Here is an 18,880-nt window from a genome sequence, read left to right as displayed (position 1 = left end):
TATTTCTGCCCAAGGTTTCCAAAGAAGAAGAGACAAGGAACTGCAGGTGCCGGTTTACAAAAAAAGACACAAAGTGCTGGATTAACTCAGGGGTCAGGTGGATAGGTGACGTTTCGGATCAGGACCCTTCCTCAGAATGATTGTGGTTTGTGGAGGGTGGGAGACACACTGGAAGAGAGGTCGAGGCAGGACAAAGCCTGGCAAGTGATAAGTGGATACAGAGGAGGGGGGTAGTTTTGCCGAACACTTCATTGGCCAAGGTCTGCTGGATCTCCTGTTTGCTAACCATTTTAACTTCCTTTCCCATACAAACTTCTCTGTCCCGGGCCTCCTCTACTGCCAGAGTGAGGCCTCACACAAAATGGAGTAGAAGCACCTCATATTTCACTCAGGTATCTTACAACCTTTTGGTATGAACACTGAATTCTCCAAATTTAAGGAACTAACTTACAAACCCACCCCCCTTCTTCCACCCCCTTTTTTCTGCCCCTCTCTTCCTTGTACCCCGCCTGGGGGACTTGCACCAATTTGTCCCTTCTCTCTCCCCTTCCATCTACATTCCTTTCACTGGCTTCACAATTCACAACTCTCCATCCTTATTTCACACTTTTTGTCTTTTTTATCTCTGGTGTTGAACAAACTATCTGCCTTTCAAAAACTTCTCTCACATATATCCACCTATCACTCGACAGACTTTATCCTGCCCCTCCTCTCTTCCATCTTTCCAACCCCCCCCCCCCCCCCCCTCCTCCTCAATTATTTTGAAGGGGTCCTGATCCAAAATGTTACCTATCCATGTTCTCCAGAGATGCTGCTTGACCCATGGAGTTACTCCAGTACTTTGTGGCTCCAAAGAAGGGATATCTTATCTTAATTATTATCCCCGTTGTGTTAAGACAATAATATTTTGACATAAGGCTAAGACATAAACTCTTATAAACACCACCCAACATTGACTTCAAAGAAAAATAAAATTCTACAAGTTTAAAGCTGATGATTGATCGGCTATTGTTCTCTCCCCAACTGAAATGATAATTCCAATGAATTACTTACAAAACGCCATTGTTGGGATGGAACTAACCAACTTGTAATAATAGTGTCACAAAGGAGATCAGACATAGGGTAAGAGGAACATGTAGAAGATGAACAAGGTACATCCTCAACATGGCATCTTCAAAGACACCACTTAGTGTTAACCTAGTGTTTTATAAGGGGTGGGGGGGTTAAATTAATTTGGTTAAAGGGGAGGCAGTAGGTAAGATGTGAAGAAGATGAGAAAAAAAGTGTCATTTAAAAATAGACAGGAAGAAGGATGTAGGTGGTGGACAATGGGGAACAGGATGAAACTGGTCTAGAGCTTATGTGAATAAAATTGAAAAAACTTGGTAGACAAGCTTGGTGAACAGCAGGCACCTGCAGCTGAAGGAATGATGACGGAATGGCAAGACCAAAGCCTCTAGATACCTCTAGAGGATACCTCTAGTTTCGCTCTCCCCTGACTCTCAGTCTGAAGAAGCATCGCAACTCAAAACGTCACCTGTTTCTTTTCTCCAGAGATGCTGCCTGACCAGCTGAGTTACTCCAGCATTTTGGGTCTATCTTCGGTGTAAACCAGCATCTGCAGTTCCTTCCTACACAATAACAAAACCCTGACTGAAGTAAGGAAAGGGACAGGCAGTTAATATTCCGAACCACCATGTACGCAGGGCAATGTGTACTGTAGAACATAGTGGGATGAACATCGACTTCTCCAACTTTAGATAGTTCCTCTGTCCCTCCCTTCCCCTCCTCCTTCCCAGATCTCCCTCTATCTTCCTGTCTCCACCTATATCCTTCCTTTGTCCCGCCCCCCTGACATCAGTCTGAAGAAGGGTCTCGACCCGAAAAGTCACCCATTCCTTCTCTCCCGAGATGCTGCCTGACCTGCTGAGTTACTCCAGCATTTTGTGAATAAATCGATTTGTACCAGCATCTGCAGTGATTTTCTTATAAAACATAGGGATGACTGTCTTAGGTGGTAGTATTGATCAGAGATACTATTATGGCACTAGAAAGAAGAAATTCAATTTCAGTTTCAAAGATGGTCTGTTTGGTTATAATTAATGAATAAAGGAAACGCTATTGTGCTACAGTTATGTACCCCTTAACACTGAAGGCAATTTATGAAAAGATTCAAGACCTTTACATTGGCGATATTGGGGAGCTTCAATTATCTTCAAGCTGACAGAGACACTAGTGCTGCAAAGAGGGATGGGAGATGGAAATAGTTGAAATGAGTGCAAGAGAATGTTTGTGCTCCGATCGCTTCCAGTCCACTGAGGAAGGAAGTAGAGATGGATTGAACTAAGGGCCCCTTTTAAATGGGAGTGAATCGTAACTAGAAAAATCCTCTCCCACGGTATCTGTAGTACTGATGTGAGGATCACCGGAATTTAATACACTGGATTATATCTATTTCCCTTTTTAAACAAAAGGAAAACATTGGCTACTCTACAGTCCTCTGGGACCTTGCCTGCGGCTAAACATCTTGCAAAGATCTTTGACAAGGCCTGTGAAATCTCCTCTCTTGCCTCTTCCAATAACCTGGGATGGATGCCATCAGGCCCTGGGATCTATTCATCTTAATTTTTCTTCAAGTATCCCAACACAACCTCCTTTTTGATCTCAAACTGCCCTTGCAGATTAGTAAACTCAACACTGATCTCATTATCCTCCATGTCCTTCTCCTTGGTGAACACAGATGCATAGCATTTGTTTAGTACATCGCCTCCATCCTGACTCCAAGCACAAATTCCCTCTTTATTCCTGAGTGATCCTAATTTCTCCATGCTTACCCTCTTGTTTGTAATGTATACGTAATAAACATCGGGATTTTCTTAACTCAGTTCCTGAGCAAGCAAAACATGCTTTTGTGATACAGGAAATTTAGATCTTTACTGCATTATGTTTGGAGTAACTGTGGCAATAAAAAGAGAGGAAAAAAAGCAAATATGGAAATTCTCAACTGAATAATGGCTAATTTTAGTTGATTGCTATAGGAGCTGGAGTATAGAAGTTGTGATGTTATGTTACAAGAGGAGGGACGGGTCGGCCGCAAGAGGGAAGGAGAAGGGGTGCGGGGTGGGGGAGAATGAACAAAGAGGGTCGTCAGTTCACAGGACGATCCACAGGTCCAAGGACAGGGGTGCTGGAGGCCCTGCAGCATCCTGGGGCTTGCCAGGATCAAGCACCACTCATTAGACCTGGACCAGAGACTGGACTTGGAAAATGGCGGCAAAACATGGCGCCTCTTGCATGCAGGGTCAGTGGACCATTTCTGTACACTTTGCTCAACGGGGATTGTGCTTAGGTGTGGCAATATTATAGACAATTGACAATAGGTGCAGGAGGAGGCCAGTCAGCCCTTCGGGCCAGCACCACCATTCAATGTGATCATGGCTGATCATTCTCAATCAGTACCCCGTTCCTGCCTTCTCCCCATACCCCCTGACTCCGCTATCCTTAAGAGCTCTATCCAGCTCTCTCCTGAATGCATTCAGAGAATTGGCCTCCACTGCCTTCTGAGGCAGAGAATTCCTCAGATTCACAACTCTCTGACTGAAAAAGTTTTTCCTCATCTCAGTTCTAAATGGCCTACCCCTTATTCTTAAACTGTGGCCCCTTGTTCTGGACTCCCCCAACATTGGGAACATGTTTCCTGCCTCTAACATGTCCAACCCCTTAATAATCTTATATGTTTCGATAAGATCTCCTCTCATCCTTCTAAATTCCAGTGTATACAAGCCTAGTCGCTCCAGTCTTTCAACATATGATAGTCCCGCCATTCCGGGAATTAACCTAGTAAACCTACGCTGCACGCCCTCAATAGCAAGAATATCCTTCCTCAAATTTGGAGACCAAAACTGCACACAGTACTCCAGGTGCGGTCTCACTAGGGCCCTGTACAACTGCAGAAGGACCTCTTTGCTCCTATACTCAACTCCTCTTGTTATAAAGGCCAACATTCCATTGGCTTTCTTCACTGCCTGCTGTACCTGCATGCTTCCTTTCAGTGACTGATGCACTAGGACACCCAGATCCCTTTGTACGTCCCCTGTTCCTAACTTGACACTGTTAAGTTCTAGTGAACTGCATGTAAGAAAGGAATTTCACTGTGCGTTTGCACATGTGACAATAAAAGCACCTTTGAACCATTGAGTTGGACAAGACATTGGGGACACTGCCTTTGGAGTGTGTTCAGTTTTTAGTCACCCTGCTGTAGGAGGATGTTGTTAAGCTGGAAAGAGTGCAGAGAAGTTTTATGAAGATGTTGCCAGAACTTGAGGGCCTAAGTTAAAGGGGAATGTTGGGCAGACTAGGACTTTATTTATTGGAGCACAGGAGGGTGAGGGATGATCTTAAAGAGGTCCATAAGATCAAGATAGCAATAGATAGGGTGAATGCACAGAATCTTTTACCCAGAGTTAGGGAATCAAGAAGCAGAGGACATAGATTTAAGGTGAGAGGAGTTTAGTTAAGTTTAGTTTAGTTTATTATTGTCAGGAATACCAAGATACAGTGAAAAGCTTTTTGTTGCGTGCTATCAAGTCAAAGAAAACTTTTTCACCACAGACCCAGGGTGGTGAGTGTATGGAACGAGCTGCCAGAAGAGGTAGTTGAGGCAGCCACATTAACAACATTTAAATGTTTTTTTGTATAACTACATGGATGGGAAAGGTTTAGAGGGATATGGGCCAAATATCGACAGATGTTGCGAGTGTAGGTGGGGCATCTTGGTCAGTATGGGCAAGTATGGTCTTAGGGCCTGCTTCTGTGCTGTATGGCTCTTTGACTAGCTATTTAGTCCAAGTGAATTGAAATAAAATACAGACACATAAAATGTAAATGATTCAGTTTCCAACCAGATAATCCCTCCAGTATGATTAAAGGAACAGAGATTAAAATGAAACAGAAAAAGGATTGTGATAAATGTTAGGCTCAAGATTCAGTGAAGAATTAAGCTAATTACCCCAAATACAAGAGAAGGCCAAAGAGAACCAAGAAGTACTTTAAATAGAAATAAATATTAAACAGATAATCAGAGGAAGGGCCAGGAGATTAAGGAGCAAAAGGGAGATGATCTGTCTTGCATGATCAGAGGGCGTGGCTGTAATTAAATGAATAGGTCACATCTTTCACTGAAGAGACTGCCGTCAATGCAACACTTAGGGGAAAGATGTCGGTCATGCTGGTCAGAATAAAGATATAAACAAAATGAGGTGATTAAAAAGTTAGGCGGCATTCAAAGCAGAAGACCAACAAACTCCACAAAATCCATCCTGGATACTGGAGAGTGGTAATTGCAGAGGCTCTCCTGACAATCTTCTGATTCCCTTTAGATGCCAGAAAGGCGATTGTTTAATCTGCCAATTACAAGTTAATTAGTATAAAGTCAGTGGAAACGTAGAGAAGAATTAATCCGGGTCAAGTATCAGCAGCACTGGAGAAAAATGAATTGGTAAATGATAGGCACCATCAAATATTTTAATGTCAAATCGTCTTTAACAAACTTCCTTGAATTCTCTCTCAATGGGGATGCTTAATTAAGGCAATAAGACTATTGTGTAGTTGCAAAGTGCTGGAGTAACACAACAATGGGTCAGGCAGCATCTCTGGAGATAAAGGATAGGTGATGATTCGGGTCGGGACCCTTCTTCAGACTTCAGACTGTTGTGTATATGGTTTTATTAACTTATTCAAATGATTTACCGAATTTTAAGCTGCGCAGCACAAATAGTCCTGGGATTGAACCAATTGGACTGTGGTTGTATGAGTTCAAAATTGGCAGAGTTTCAAATTTGAATGTTATTTTCAGGTTGGAGGATGTATAGTGCTGCCCTCCCATGGTGGGTGGTGGAATCACTACACATTTGAATAAAAATGCTACATAATTTCAAAGTCTGCATGTGACACAAAACTCAGAAATGTAGTTAACAGTGGATATCCTAATAATGAACTCCCTGAGAACAAAGATGGTCAGGTATGAAACACATAAGGATAGGTAGGTGAAATTTAAAATGGAGATGCAGAACTAATTTTAGAAAAGTGCTGGAGTGTCTCAGTGGGTCAGCCAGCATCTCTGGAGAACATGGATAGGTGACATTTCATGTCAGGACCCTTCTTGTGACCGAGTCAAAGAGCTAATTTAGTTGGAACATTTAAGGAGTTATAGGAAAACATTAGATAGCACAATGTTAAAGGGATGCTGCGGATAGCTGCGGATGCTGGAATCTTGGGCAAAAAACAAACTGCTGGAGAAACTCAGCTTCCTCAAACGGAAATGGACAGTCGATGTTTCAGGTTGGGACCCTTCTTCAGACTAATTGAGTAAAGAGGAGATAGCTGGTAGAAGAGAAGAGGGCAAGTAATAGGTGTATAGACACAAAATGTTGGAGTATCTCAGCTGAAGAAGGGTCTCGACCCTAAACGTCACCTATTCCTTTTCTCCAGAGATGCTGTCTCACCCACTGAGTTTTACTCCAGAATTTTATGTCTATCATTTCATTGCTCTTGCCTCACCCCTTCCCATCTCCTTTTTACACCAGTGGTCTCCCCTCTACACCATCAGTCTGAAGAAGTGTTTCAACCTGAAATGTTGTCTGTCCACCTCCTTCCACAGATGCTGAAAATTATAAGATCCCTTTCCCTGGAACCAAATGAGAACTAAAGGCCAGGCAGCAGAAGGCTGGCATTATCAAGATGCTCCAACACATTGCAGCTCACGTGACTCGATTCCCTTGAAGGGAGATTGTGGCTTTGTTCACAAAGCACTTAGAAAACTGCATTCTATCTTTTTTTTTCCCATCTCACAAGGTGAAATATAGGCAAAGAAAGATTCAATTCGCAGGATATTAAATACATTTTTGCACTGGCATATGAAAAAAACAATGCCAGTGCAACACTTGAATAATTTAATTTTCATGGCATGAGCAAAAATGGAGTTCAATCTCTAACCATTCATATCAGCATAAAAGTCTTTGAGCCAGTATTCAAAACCTCCTGAATGCTTTCTTGATGCAACTTGAAAGGTGTAATAGGTACAAGACCTTAATCAAATACTTCAGTGCCTTTTATAGTGAATTATACTTTTTTGTTCTTGCAGAACCTATAGGTATTAAATAAAAGCCATTTCTACAAATCATTTTGGCAAGCAGAAGCCATCAATTTGTTTCATATGCTTGAGAGGCAGTGTCATGATGTAACCAGTTGATTCTAATCGTAAGCCATATGTTTCATTTTTAAAGTCCATGTGCATCCCATAATCAGACTCCTATTTATTGATTATAGTTCTGCCTTCAACACCATAATCCCAACCAAATTCATCTTCAAATTTCTGGACCTAAGAATCAGCAACCCCTCTGCCACTCGATCTTTGACTTTCTGAACCACAGACCCCAATCCATGTGGGTAGGTGCCAAAATATACTCCACAATAAACCTCAACACCAGTGCCCCATATGAATGTGTTCTCAGCCCCTTAAATTTATTCACTATACAATCAAGAGCGTGTAACTAAATTCCACTCTAACTCCATTTACAAGTTTGCAGATGGCATCGCCGCAATGGGCAGGATCATTAACTATGAAGTTATTAATAATGGGATATTAATAATGAGATGGGATATGGGGAGGAGATAGAGAGCTTGGTAACATGCTGTCAAGACAACAATCTCTTTTGCGATCTTAGCAAAATGAAGGAGCTCATCTGAAATCCTGGTGGAGTACACACCCCAATCAACATCGATGGTGCTGAAACTGAGATGGTTGAGAGCAAGTTTCACTAACAATTTGTCTAATAAGTACTGTGTTTACAGACCTGTTATGCTGTGGCAGGTAAGTATTTTATTGTTCCATTTCAGTACATATGACAATTAAACTGTACTGACTCTGAGCATTTGTCCTGAGCTATGCACATGACCGAGAAAGAACAGCATTGTATCTACTCAGAAAATTAAACATGTTTCCAATGACTCTAACCAACTTCTACAGATGCACTGTAGAAATAGTACTATGGGGATGCATCACAGCTTGGTTTGGCAACAGCTCTGCCCAAGACCACAACAAACAGCAGAGAATTGTGGATTTAGCTCAGTCCATCACACCAACCAACCTCCCCAGCATTGAATCCGTGCCTTAAGAAAGCAGCCAGCATATTCAGACAAGTTTCATCCTGGTCATTCCCTTTTCTCCCCTCTCTTTTCAAGCAGAGATACAAAATCTTATAAGCACATACTATTGGATTCCGGAACAGTTTCTTCCCTGTTGTTATTTGACTACTAAACAGTTTTCGCATAAATTAGGGTGTAGTCCTGATCTTCCAACTGATCGCACAATGGACCTTGAACTTTTCTCTGTAACTGTAATATTATAATGTTGTAGCACTATATTCTTCACTCTAGTATGTTTCGCTTTGTACTACTTTTGTACATGCATATGTTTTGACTGTACTCATGTACAGCATTGTTTGACTGGATAGCATGCAAACAATGTTTTTCCACTGCATCTTGGCACACATGACAATAATAAACCAATATCAAAATAATCCTTATAAGGAAACTAAAACAATACAAAAGCAGCCAAAGAGTCCTGTTGAAGGAAAGGATGGCACAGTGGTGCAACTGGGAGAGCCACTGCCTCACGGAGCCACAGACAAGGGTTCGTTCCCGACCTCGGGTGCTGTCTGTGCAAAGTTTTCACATTCTCCCTGTGACATCCTCCCACATCCCAAAGACCTGCAGATTTGTAGGTTAATCAGCCTCAGTAAATTGCCCTTAGTGCGTAGGGAATAGATGCAAAAGTGGGATAAGATAGAAAATTATGCAAATGGGTGATTAATGGTTGGCATGGACTCGATGGGCCGCAGGGCCTGATTCCATGCTGTATCTCTAAACTAAACTAAACTGATCAAACAAATAGGAAGTTGTGGGTTTATGAGGGGAAGGGGGGATGTGCCTGCTTGTATCAGCGAGGAATGCTTTGAGAGTCAGTATAGAGTCAAGTGACCAAAAAGACTCCTTCCATGCCATATGAGAAATATAGATGAGTAGTTTGAGCCATACCGAGGTGGAATATGCACTGTCCCATGCTCGACTTCTGGCAGGTTGACCTGGGTTAAAGTGATCTCAGGACAAGGCCGAGAATAGGCTGTCTGTGGTCTAAACTATCTTGGGAGTACAAGAGTTGCTGGATCCACTTCAGATGGGAATATTTAAGCAAGCAATAAGCACACCACCCCACCTCTTTCAGAGGAGTGGGCTGCTTGTTCAGTTTTCAGTGAGATTGAAAATTGCTTTCAACAATACTTGGCCATCAATACAGCAGCTGAAGAGTCCAGCTGTCAATTCTAATCGCTGGCTGCTGGAATTGAGAAATACTTGAGATGTTGTTCAGAGCTTTATGTTCCAAATAGTGAAAATATTGGCATGTGAAAATATCATTTAGGGATGTATAGGAAATAAAACTGCAGATGCTGGTTTAAATCGAATGTAGACATAAAATGCTGGAGTAACTCAACGGGTCAGGCAGCATCTGAAGAGAGAAGGAATGGGTGACGTTTCATTTAGGGACATGTTGTTAAAGCATTACTTTCTGTTCAAAGCACCCCCATGAATCTAGGGGGGGAGAAGAGACAAAATAAACCATAAATGTTAGGATGTGTTTCTTCAATTCAATAGTCCTTTTCGTTCAGTCAGTGTCATGCTCACCTCTGCATTGAGAGTTTCAAGCCACATTCTGGGGCTCAAGCACATTGTCAAGGACAGCAGAATAAAAAGATGTTACATTCGGAAATGACCCAGTCCATCAAACAATACGTAAGATTAGAGGTCAATAGAGATACCCTTATCATGTATCTATACACTGTAAATAGATTGATTGTAATCATGTATAGTCTTTCTGCTGACTGGTTAGAACGCAGCAAGCTTTTCACTGTACCTCGGTACACGTGACAATAAACTAAACTGAAACTGAACTGAACTGACATTCACCCTCTTCTTTGGTCAAACTTAGCAATCACTAAACCTACTCAAATATATATTTCAAATATATCAAAAACTTTTTCAGTCAGAGAGTTGTGAACCTGTGGAATTCTCTGCATCAGAAGGCAGTGGAGGCCAATTCTCTGAATGCATTCAAGAGAGAGCTAGAAAGAGCTCTTAAGGATAGCGGAGTCAGGGGGTATGGGGAGAAGGCAGGAACAGGGTACTGATTGAGAATGATCAGCCATGATCACATTGAATGGCAGTGCTGGCTGGAAGGGCCGAATGGGCTCCTCCTGCACCTATTGTCTATACCCTTGGCAATCACCAACAACCTTCTCGCAAATTGATCATTTGCTGTATGATCGCTGCAGGATATTGCTGTGTGAATAATGGCTGGTGTATTAATCCATACAATAACGTATTGTACAGTAAGTGCATTTTGTGTAAAGAGTATAACGTTTTAATTATAGAAATCTTTTTGCCTTTCTTTGCTTGACAGAATCCCACACAGTACACCAAAAGATGTTGAAACTCTGAAATATAAACAGAAAATGATGGAAGTATTCAGCGAGTTGGGCAGCATCTTTGGAGGGGGAAACAGAGTGAACATTTGATATCAATGTTTTTATCAGAACTAATGAAAGGTTATTGACCTGAAACATTAACTCTGTTTCTCTCTGAGATGCTACCTGAATCACCAAGTATTTTCTGTTTTGACCCCACATGATAGATTCTGATGATGTAGAAAATTCACCCCTATATTGACCCTGATAAACTCTGAGAAGCTCCTATACTGACAAGCTCTACTGACATAAATTTAATAAGAAGAAGTAGAATGTGTAGGAGGGAACTGCAGATACTGGTTTAAACCGAAGATAGACACAAAAAGCTGGAGTAACTCTGCGGAACAGGCAGCCTCACTGCCGAGAAGGAATGGGTGAAGTTTTGGGTCAAGGCTCTTCTTCCAATAATTCCATTGTGACTAATTTCAAGATGGCTTTAAAATATATTCACTACTGCACCCGTTTTCAAGTGCTTAATTGCCTCCTGAGCCTTTAATATGGGAGCCAGGAGTCTGAAATCATTGCAGCCATAGACCATAAGTAGAAAATTGTCATCATACCTGCAACAAATAAAGTGCCTATCTCCTGACATCTGGATTAGCCACCAAAAATGTCTCAATTTAGCCTTTAAAGGGGCCACTATATCCTAGACTAAGCAAACTCCATGTTTAAAAATAAACATGCTTCAACATGAAGCCGGGAGGAGCACATTTCCAGACCCCACCTTAAATCCACACAAGCCAAAGCTGACAGTGCATCATATGATTGCTGCCACAAGGCCACTACCTTCCCCATTTGTAATCCCAGACTTCTCCCACCCCTCATGACTACCTTCCATCACCCATAGTTAGTGTAAGAAAATAACTGCAGATGCTGATACAAATCGAAGGTATTTATTCACAAAATGCTGGAGTAACTCAGCAGATCAGGCAGCATCTCAGGAGAGAAGGAATGGGTGACGTTTCGGGTCGAGAACCTTCTTCAGCCTGAAGAAGGGTCTCGACCCGAAACGTCACCCATTCCTTCTCTCCTGAGATGCTGCCTGACCTGCTGAGTTACTCCAGCATTTTGTGAATAATCACCCATAGTTGATGTGCTGGCAGCTCTTAATGCTACAGACCAAGAGGAATGATTGGATTAGTTTAAGTGCCTCTTTATTGGCCTCTATAATGGATCAATGCTATTGGGTTTGGATTGTTGACCTATAGATTTGCATGATTGTGATTTTCCATCCCCCTGACCCAAATCCCCCCTGCTATCTTTGCAAGAGCAACTAGGATTGGGCAATAAATTGGCTTTGCCAACAACAATCACATTCGAAGAATTAACTTTTCAAAAGAGCCCATGATCATTTTTTTGTGCACAACTGATAAGAGGATTTGTTTGTGATTTTATTGCATAGACATGTTTATTCGGTATTCCAAGTAACTTGAATGCATGATTGTTCAGATTAGCTGCTTGTTTAGCGTTTGTGATATCACATCTGTGCTGAAAATGCAAGGCCATTACCTTACCATGACTTGCATTTACATAATGCCTTGGACATGGTGAACAGTGAAGAGTGTTTCACGAGGACATTATCAAACAGAATTGGATAGTGGTAAGCCATCAGTATGTGATGTTCAAAAAATGGCTTGCACAGCTCAAAATCCTAATGAAAATCAAATCCTTGCTTGGATCCCTTACTTATCAAGATTGTATGGGATACTCCTAGATGTGCCTATTCTATTAAAGAAGGATCGTTGTGTTGTTTCCGCTACATCATGGGGACATTCCAAAGCCATCCTATGGCTAATCTAATACCTCTGAAGAACAACCATCTCCCTGATGTTGACACAACAGCCAATGTGTGCACAGTAAAATCCTAAACAGTAATAACCTTTGAGTTGTTTTGAGCATTGAAGCTACGATACAAATATTTATAAACCCAGCATCTGCCCTCTGAGAGAAAAAAACATACCATCATTGTACCCAATCCCATTATGTTTAAGTCACAAGCAGAACAGAATGAAAGCACTCTTGAAAATCTATTGAATATTTACTGGACTTTGTACACATTTACCAGGAAGGTCTTATCAACGCGCCTTGTTCCATTGGTCTTACTTAGTTCCAGTTAAGAGAATATTTTAAATCTATTTTTTGTTTGCCATACATTTCTTTAGGTTCACCGACTGCCGCGGATGTTTTGTGTGATACGGGTAAAGAAAGTGGGTTATCAACCCTTCCTGCCGTTTGATTTATCATATGATAAATTGATTTATCACAGTAAGCCTATTTTAAAGTGTTGATCTGTCGTTCAGTAAGTTTTCACATTAGCATCGGTACATTTCATCAAACCACGGAGGGGGGGTTCTACTTTGTAATTTCATGCAAACAGCAGGTTTAACTTGCAGGCGGGTGAACAGTGAAACCCAGTGACTATCTCAATCAGTGTGTGCTTTCCCCGTGCCGGGTTCGAATCCCCAACATGTCCCCAATTCGCCCCACATTCCCTTCCGCGTTCGCACTTCTCCTGGCCCAGTCGTTTGAACTATCAGGTAGGTCATTTCAGTTTGGATTCTCGCCCGACCAAGGTTTGTTAGAGGGGCTGTCGCCCAGCGGGGTTACCTCGGAATAAGAAGGCTCTGCTTTCATTGTGATGTCCCTGGACTTGCACGATTCCCTCTGTGGACCCATCCAGTTCCAAAGCAGAGAAGAGGTCGATTTCCAGGGCTGGATCCACACCGAATCCTAAAACTGATATCCACCGGGATGTTACTGGACTTTCACCACCGAACCGAATGACAACAAAAAAACACAAGCGTGCAAATTAAAAGCGCACAATTCTCGCTCTTAAAATGACACGGCGTCCATCCATCCACCCGCGGTGTTTGCATTAAATATACGTGGTGCAAAGATCTAATGAGCGGTGGGAAGTAAAGCAAGCGCGGCTCAAAACGTATACAGCAGCAGTTTATTTTTTAATGTATTTACATTGAACTCGGGATTATATTCCAGTCATCTACTTCAAATTGCTCGCCTGCCAATATTCTAACGTGGGCACGCGTTGCCACAAAAGTACCTGCGGTTAACTAGGGGATGACTCTGGGTTGAAATCGTTCTTGGATTGAATCTTCTGCGGGATGTTAGAAGCGGGTTGATCTATCTACACGATGTTAAACCCTTCTTTCAGCAATGTTGAATCCACATAATGCTAATCTGTTACAGGATGTCAGATCCCTGGTATATCCAGACTAGGCTAAGCCTCTCATTCATCCACGGGATATTAAATCCATCTTTCATTTAAATGATACTATGCCAGTGTATTCAGATCGCCGCTGATCTGCACTGTGTTAAAGCACTGGTCCACTGCCGAGAAGCTTATTCCTCGCGTCCATCCCGTGGATGTGAAACACTGTTTTTATATAGAGTGCGCGTAGTGGTGACAATCTACAGGGATGGGATCTGAAACTGCTTGTCCAGCAAGCGGACGCCAAACACCTTGTGCTCAGTCGCTTGCTCGCCTGCCTAGCATTAAACCCCCTGTTCGCCCGTACAATGTTAAAGTCTTTATTTATTGTCAAATACCTGGTTTATCTATGGAATCTCAACGCCTCGCCACCAACCCAACGCCTTTATCATACATAGTCTTAGCCATCTGGTTAATTAATACAATATTAGCCTTGTCCACCTATAAAGTGGTTAAAAAAAATCCTTGTCTCTCAACAGGCGTTCAAATGGTAAGATGATAAGACTTTTGCTTATGCAATGTATGCCCCAATCCCCTGTCACTTTACAACAGGCTGTTAAGATTTTTTTGGGTTGCCGCGGGGAAACTGACGACATTACCTGGAGTGATGTGAACAAGTGCAAGGACCGTGCTGAAGATCGTGAATGCCATTGTGTAGCAGGGGGGGGGGGAGGTAAAACAAGCCCTCCTAGTCCATAATATCCGTGCGCTTTCACTTCGGTGACGGCAGCTCAAAAGTGGAACAGAGACGGGATGAAATCTGCTGAAGATCAAACAGCCCACAGCGTAGACAGAGTGAGTCGCATCGTCAAGCTGCAGAACATACTTAGCCCTGACTTCACAGTACCGCCAGTCCCACAGTAAACGAAGAGGGAGGTCTAGAGAGAGAGAGAGAGAGTTTGATAGCTGGGGCTTTTGGTAGAGAGGCAGAGGCAGAGGCAGCGCTGGAGAATGAGAGGGTGTGTTTCAATGTCCGGGAAGCTGAAGAGAGACGTCCTTTTTCTCCCCCAGCGTTATCTGGAGACTCTGCACCTTTTGCAACGCGCACGCACTCTCTCTCTCACTCACTCGCACGCAGTTGGCAGTTCAGGGCGACTTACAGCTCCTTGTGGGTTTCTTACAGGGACGAAAATCTCCTCTACCGAGCAAATGCAGGACAGACCTCTGTAAATGTATCCGGCTCCAGTGCCTCGGGCGCATTAAGTGGTCCTAATCCGCCCCGATGCTCAAATTAGCTGGGCAGTAGGAAGGGGCTATCCTTCCAAAACGGATTGGCTGTGAAATGCTCTGGGAATTCGGAATGAAACATTAAAAACACCATATAAATGCAAGCTTTTCTTCTCATACACATTGTAATGCAAAGCATTTCGAAAACCGACCGGGAATGTCTGTGGCTCCAATAGGTTATGATTTTTTTTTTGTTGCCTGCATCAAATTCTATTATGGGTTTTTTTTTCTGCCTGCGAGTTATTATCAGCAATAAGTTAGAGCAGAAACATAATAACAAAAGGCAATCTAACTCGGAGAAAAAAAAAGTAAATGAAAGTTGCCTTGCACGCTCTTTCGTGCACAACGAATGCAAATATCTCTCAGCAGGCAACTGGGGAGGGAACTTAATTTACTTGGGAATAAATCTACACCTTATCTACGGTGTCAATCTCGCTTGCCATTGAAAATCGTGATAAAGTGGGCATTTTGCAAGGCATGGCTTGCATTTCTTAAAATAAACACCATGTTGGTGAAGCGGTTCTTATTGCAAAATGACACGGCTTGAGATTATAGTTCTATTCTCTTTGGATAAAACGTATTTCTGTAGGCATTAGTGATAACAGCTGAAAATTATTTCCCCAAATGTGTATGATTCACATCTATATTCATTTCGAATCAAGTAGGTGTACACATAAGATGTGCGGTCTATAACTCTTGCAAACTTGAAAAGACAAAATCATTTTTTATTGCATTTTGTGGAATCGATTTTGATCCTTCCACTGAAATCCTTCCCATGATTTTCCCCATGGTTGAGGGTCTACAACCATTTCATATGTCACACCGAGCCCAAAACATAACAGTAAAATTATTTATCACTCGGTTCTGTTTATTCCCTTCCTCACTGGCGCTCTCTCAAAATGCCAGACCTGAGTATTGTGTCTTCAAGGCTACTACCCCCCCCAAAGAATGGAAAATCACATGATGCCACTTGGTGGCGTCGTAGGTCAGTGCACTCAATTTGATAGAGCTATTTATCCATCTAATTTTCTGAGCTCTTTATTTAACAAGTTGCAACACCATTCAATATCCACACATAAGTATTTCAAAAGCAGCTTTGTTAAACAGTATATTAATAAAATAGCTAAAGTTTTGCAAAATAACCTTAGACCAAGGATGTCACAGTGGACATTAATTTAAGATCAACAACTTTCCATTGCAATAAGAAGGTTAAATCAACCTGTCTGACTCTCTCTGTACCGTGCCACCAAAACACCACTTGTTTTACCCATGCTTACATATAACCAACTGAGCACTGGATTACATAATTACCAATTGCAGATTATAAATAAGAGTCATAATTCAATTGTGATCAGTCCCCACCTTGAGTAAGGTCTAATTTAAGTCACCGTGAGATGAATTGATCGGATAGACGTACAGAGTCTCTTGCCCAAAGTAAGGGAATAGAGAACCAGAGGACATAAGTTTAATGTGAGGGGTTCAACAGGAACATGAGGGGTAATTTTTTTTTACAGAAAGGGTGGTTCATTTTTGGAACGAGGTGCCAGAGGAGGTAGTTGAGGCAGGTATTATCACAACATTTAAGGAACATTTAGACAGGTACATGGATAAATAGGTTTAGAGGGATATGGGTTAAAATCACTGGCAGGTGGGACTAGTGTAGATGGGACATGTTGGTCAGTGTGGGCAATTTCAGCCGAAGAGCCTGTTTCCACATTGTATCTATGGCTCTATGACCAAGGCACATAGGAAAGAAACTGAAGAAGTTACTGCTCTGAGATCAATGGCAGAGTACAAACAACCAACAAACATCATATCATATCATATCATATACATACAGCCGGAAACAGGCCTTTTCGGCCCTCCAAGTCCGTGCCGCCCAGTGATCCCCGTACATTAACATTATCCTACACCCACTAGGGACATTTTTTACATTTACCCAGCCAATTAACCTGTACGTCTTTGGAGTGTGGGAGGAAACCGAAGATCTCGGAGTAAACCCACGCAGGTCACGGGGAAAACGTACAAACTCCTTACAGTGCAGCACCCGTAGTCAGGATCGAACCTGAGTCTCCGGCGCTGCATTCGCTGTAAAGCAGCAACTCTACCGCTGCGCTACCGTGCCGCCCAACATCTACTACACAGTGTTATGAGTCAGAGGAATATTGCTTTTAAATAACATTTTCTTTTGCGGTCGACGCTAATTCATTCAAATCCAACTCCCAGATCCTGAACTATCTTCAAGTCTCTTCAATTTATGGGTAAAAATTTCACCTTGGATTAGTGGAGCAACTTCACATAATCTGTAACAAAGGGTGTTTAACGTGCTTCTTAGGCACACCGCCTATGGATATTAGATCTGTATCTAATTGCGAACAAATGAAGAGCATTTGCAATGAAATACTATTTGAAATGGGGTATCTCCATTACAGGAACAAAGTCGTCTTATTTTTGTGGATATGTGAACAAGTGTAACTACATTGGGATTTTGACTTATGTTATAAATGTTATCTGCCACAGAGGTCGTTATAATAAAGTGTTAATGCTTTGTACAATCTTTCCTGCATTGATGTGAATATTGTATCAAATATTGTAGAATTTTGTGGAACAAATTAAGATCTGTTAAAATTCCTCATTTAAAAAAAGATATAATAACCAGTGGATCAAACTGAAGGGAGATACACGGTGTTACTCCTTTGATTAATGAACTACCTAGATATTGGGGCATCCATTTCAAAAGATTGAATGACTGAGGCAGGAAGGTAATCAGAAATCTATAGCAGAGTTGCCAATACCTGACTGATTAACACATAGCCATTCTAAGCCTGTCACAAGTTCAGATCGAGAATGAGTGGTAGTTATTTTGAGGCAACATTAACGGGCAGTTTTTGATGATGTCCAACTCCATCTTTGGAGTGTAAATGTTATTAATTTTTTTCCCCATATTTTTCATATGATTTGCAACATAGACAGATGCTATTTGGCTCATCAGGTCTCTGCAGTCTCTTGGTGCATTGCTCCTGTCCCATCCCCCACTTATTTTCTTATCACCTATTCTCACTCACATTTCCATTGATACCCCCAAATTCTCCTCCAACCCACTGACTGAGGAAATTCAGTGTGTGTCCAATAACTCTTACAAACATCTACAGATGTACCATAACAAGCCTACTGTTGGGTTGTATCACAGCTTGATTTGGGAACAGCTCTGCCCAAGACTGCAAGAAATTTCAGAGTTGTGGATGTATCCAGTCCATCACACAGACCAGACTTCCCACCATTGACTACATCTACATTTCACGCTGCCTCAAAAAAGCAGCCAACATAATCAAAGGCTTGTCCTTGAACAGCATTCCTTGCTCTCTGTTCCCGTCTAGCAACAGGCACAGAAGCTTGAAAACAAGCACTACCAGGCTCTGAAACAGCTTCTCCCTCTCTGTTATCAGGCTTCTGAATGTTCCTTCCATGAGCTAGGGTACTGTCCAATTGACCTCCACCCGATTGTGGACATTGGACTGTCTACGGAACTGATGCACTACTATATTCTGTACTTTGTATCTTCCCCTTTGCTCTACCTAATGTGCTCTACCTAATGCGTCGGAGTTTGATTTGGTTGTATTTATGCATGTTATGACCGATCTTTTTGGATAGCATGCAAAACAAAGCTTTTCACTGCACCTCAGTACACATAACAGTAATAAACCTAAACCTGAACCATATGGTGCATACCTTCTCAATAATGCAAGATGAAGGCTGGAAAAGTTATAAAGAATTGACCTGAAAATCATAACAGTCCAGCCAGTGTTATCATTTAGATGGTCAGCTAACAGTCAGCTTATACATA

At 42.0% G+C, this 18,880-nt stretch overlaps 1 protein-coding gene across 1 annotated transcript in view; it reads right to left on the bottom strand.

Annotated features, from left to right (window-relative positions):
- Positions 1-15,086, bottom strand: part of LOC144603681 (protein NEL-like) — a 230,010-nt gene extending 214,924 nt beyond the window's left edge. The window contains exons 1-2 of the mRNA XM_078417297.1: positions 14,409-15,086; positions 13,188-13,316 (exon numbers count right to left, since the gene is read on the bottom strand). Coding sequence (XP_078273423.1) covers positions 13,188-13,316; positions 14,409-14,460 — 181 coding nt within the window. The 5' untranslated portion in view covers positions 14,461-15,086. The remainder of the gene's footprint in view (positions 1-13,187; positions 13,317-14,408) is intronic.
- Positions 15,087-18,880: the final 3,794 nt, after the last annotated feature.

The sequence above is a fragment of the Rhinoraja longicauda genome, chromosome 20 (genome assembly GCF_053455715.1).
Source record: "Rhinoraja longicauda isolate Sanriku21f chromosome 20, sRhiLon1.1, whole genome shotgun sequence".
NCBI classification, from domain to species: Eukaryota; Metazoa; Chordata; class Chondrichthyes; order Rajiformes; family Arhynchobatidae; genus Rhinoraja; species Rhinoraja longicauda.
Note: the sequence above shows the minus strand (reverse complement) of the source record. Positions and strands in the feature narration are given on the sequence as shown.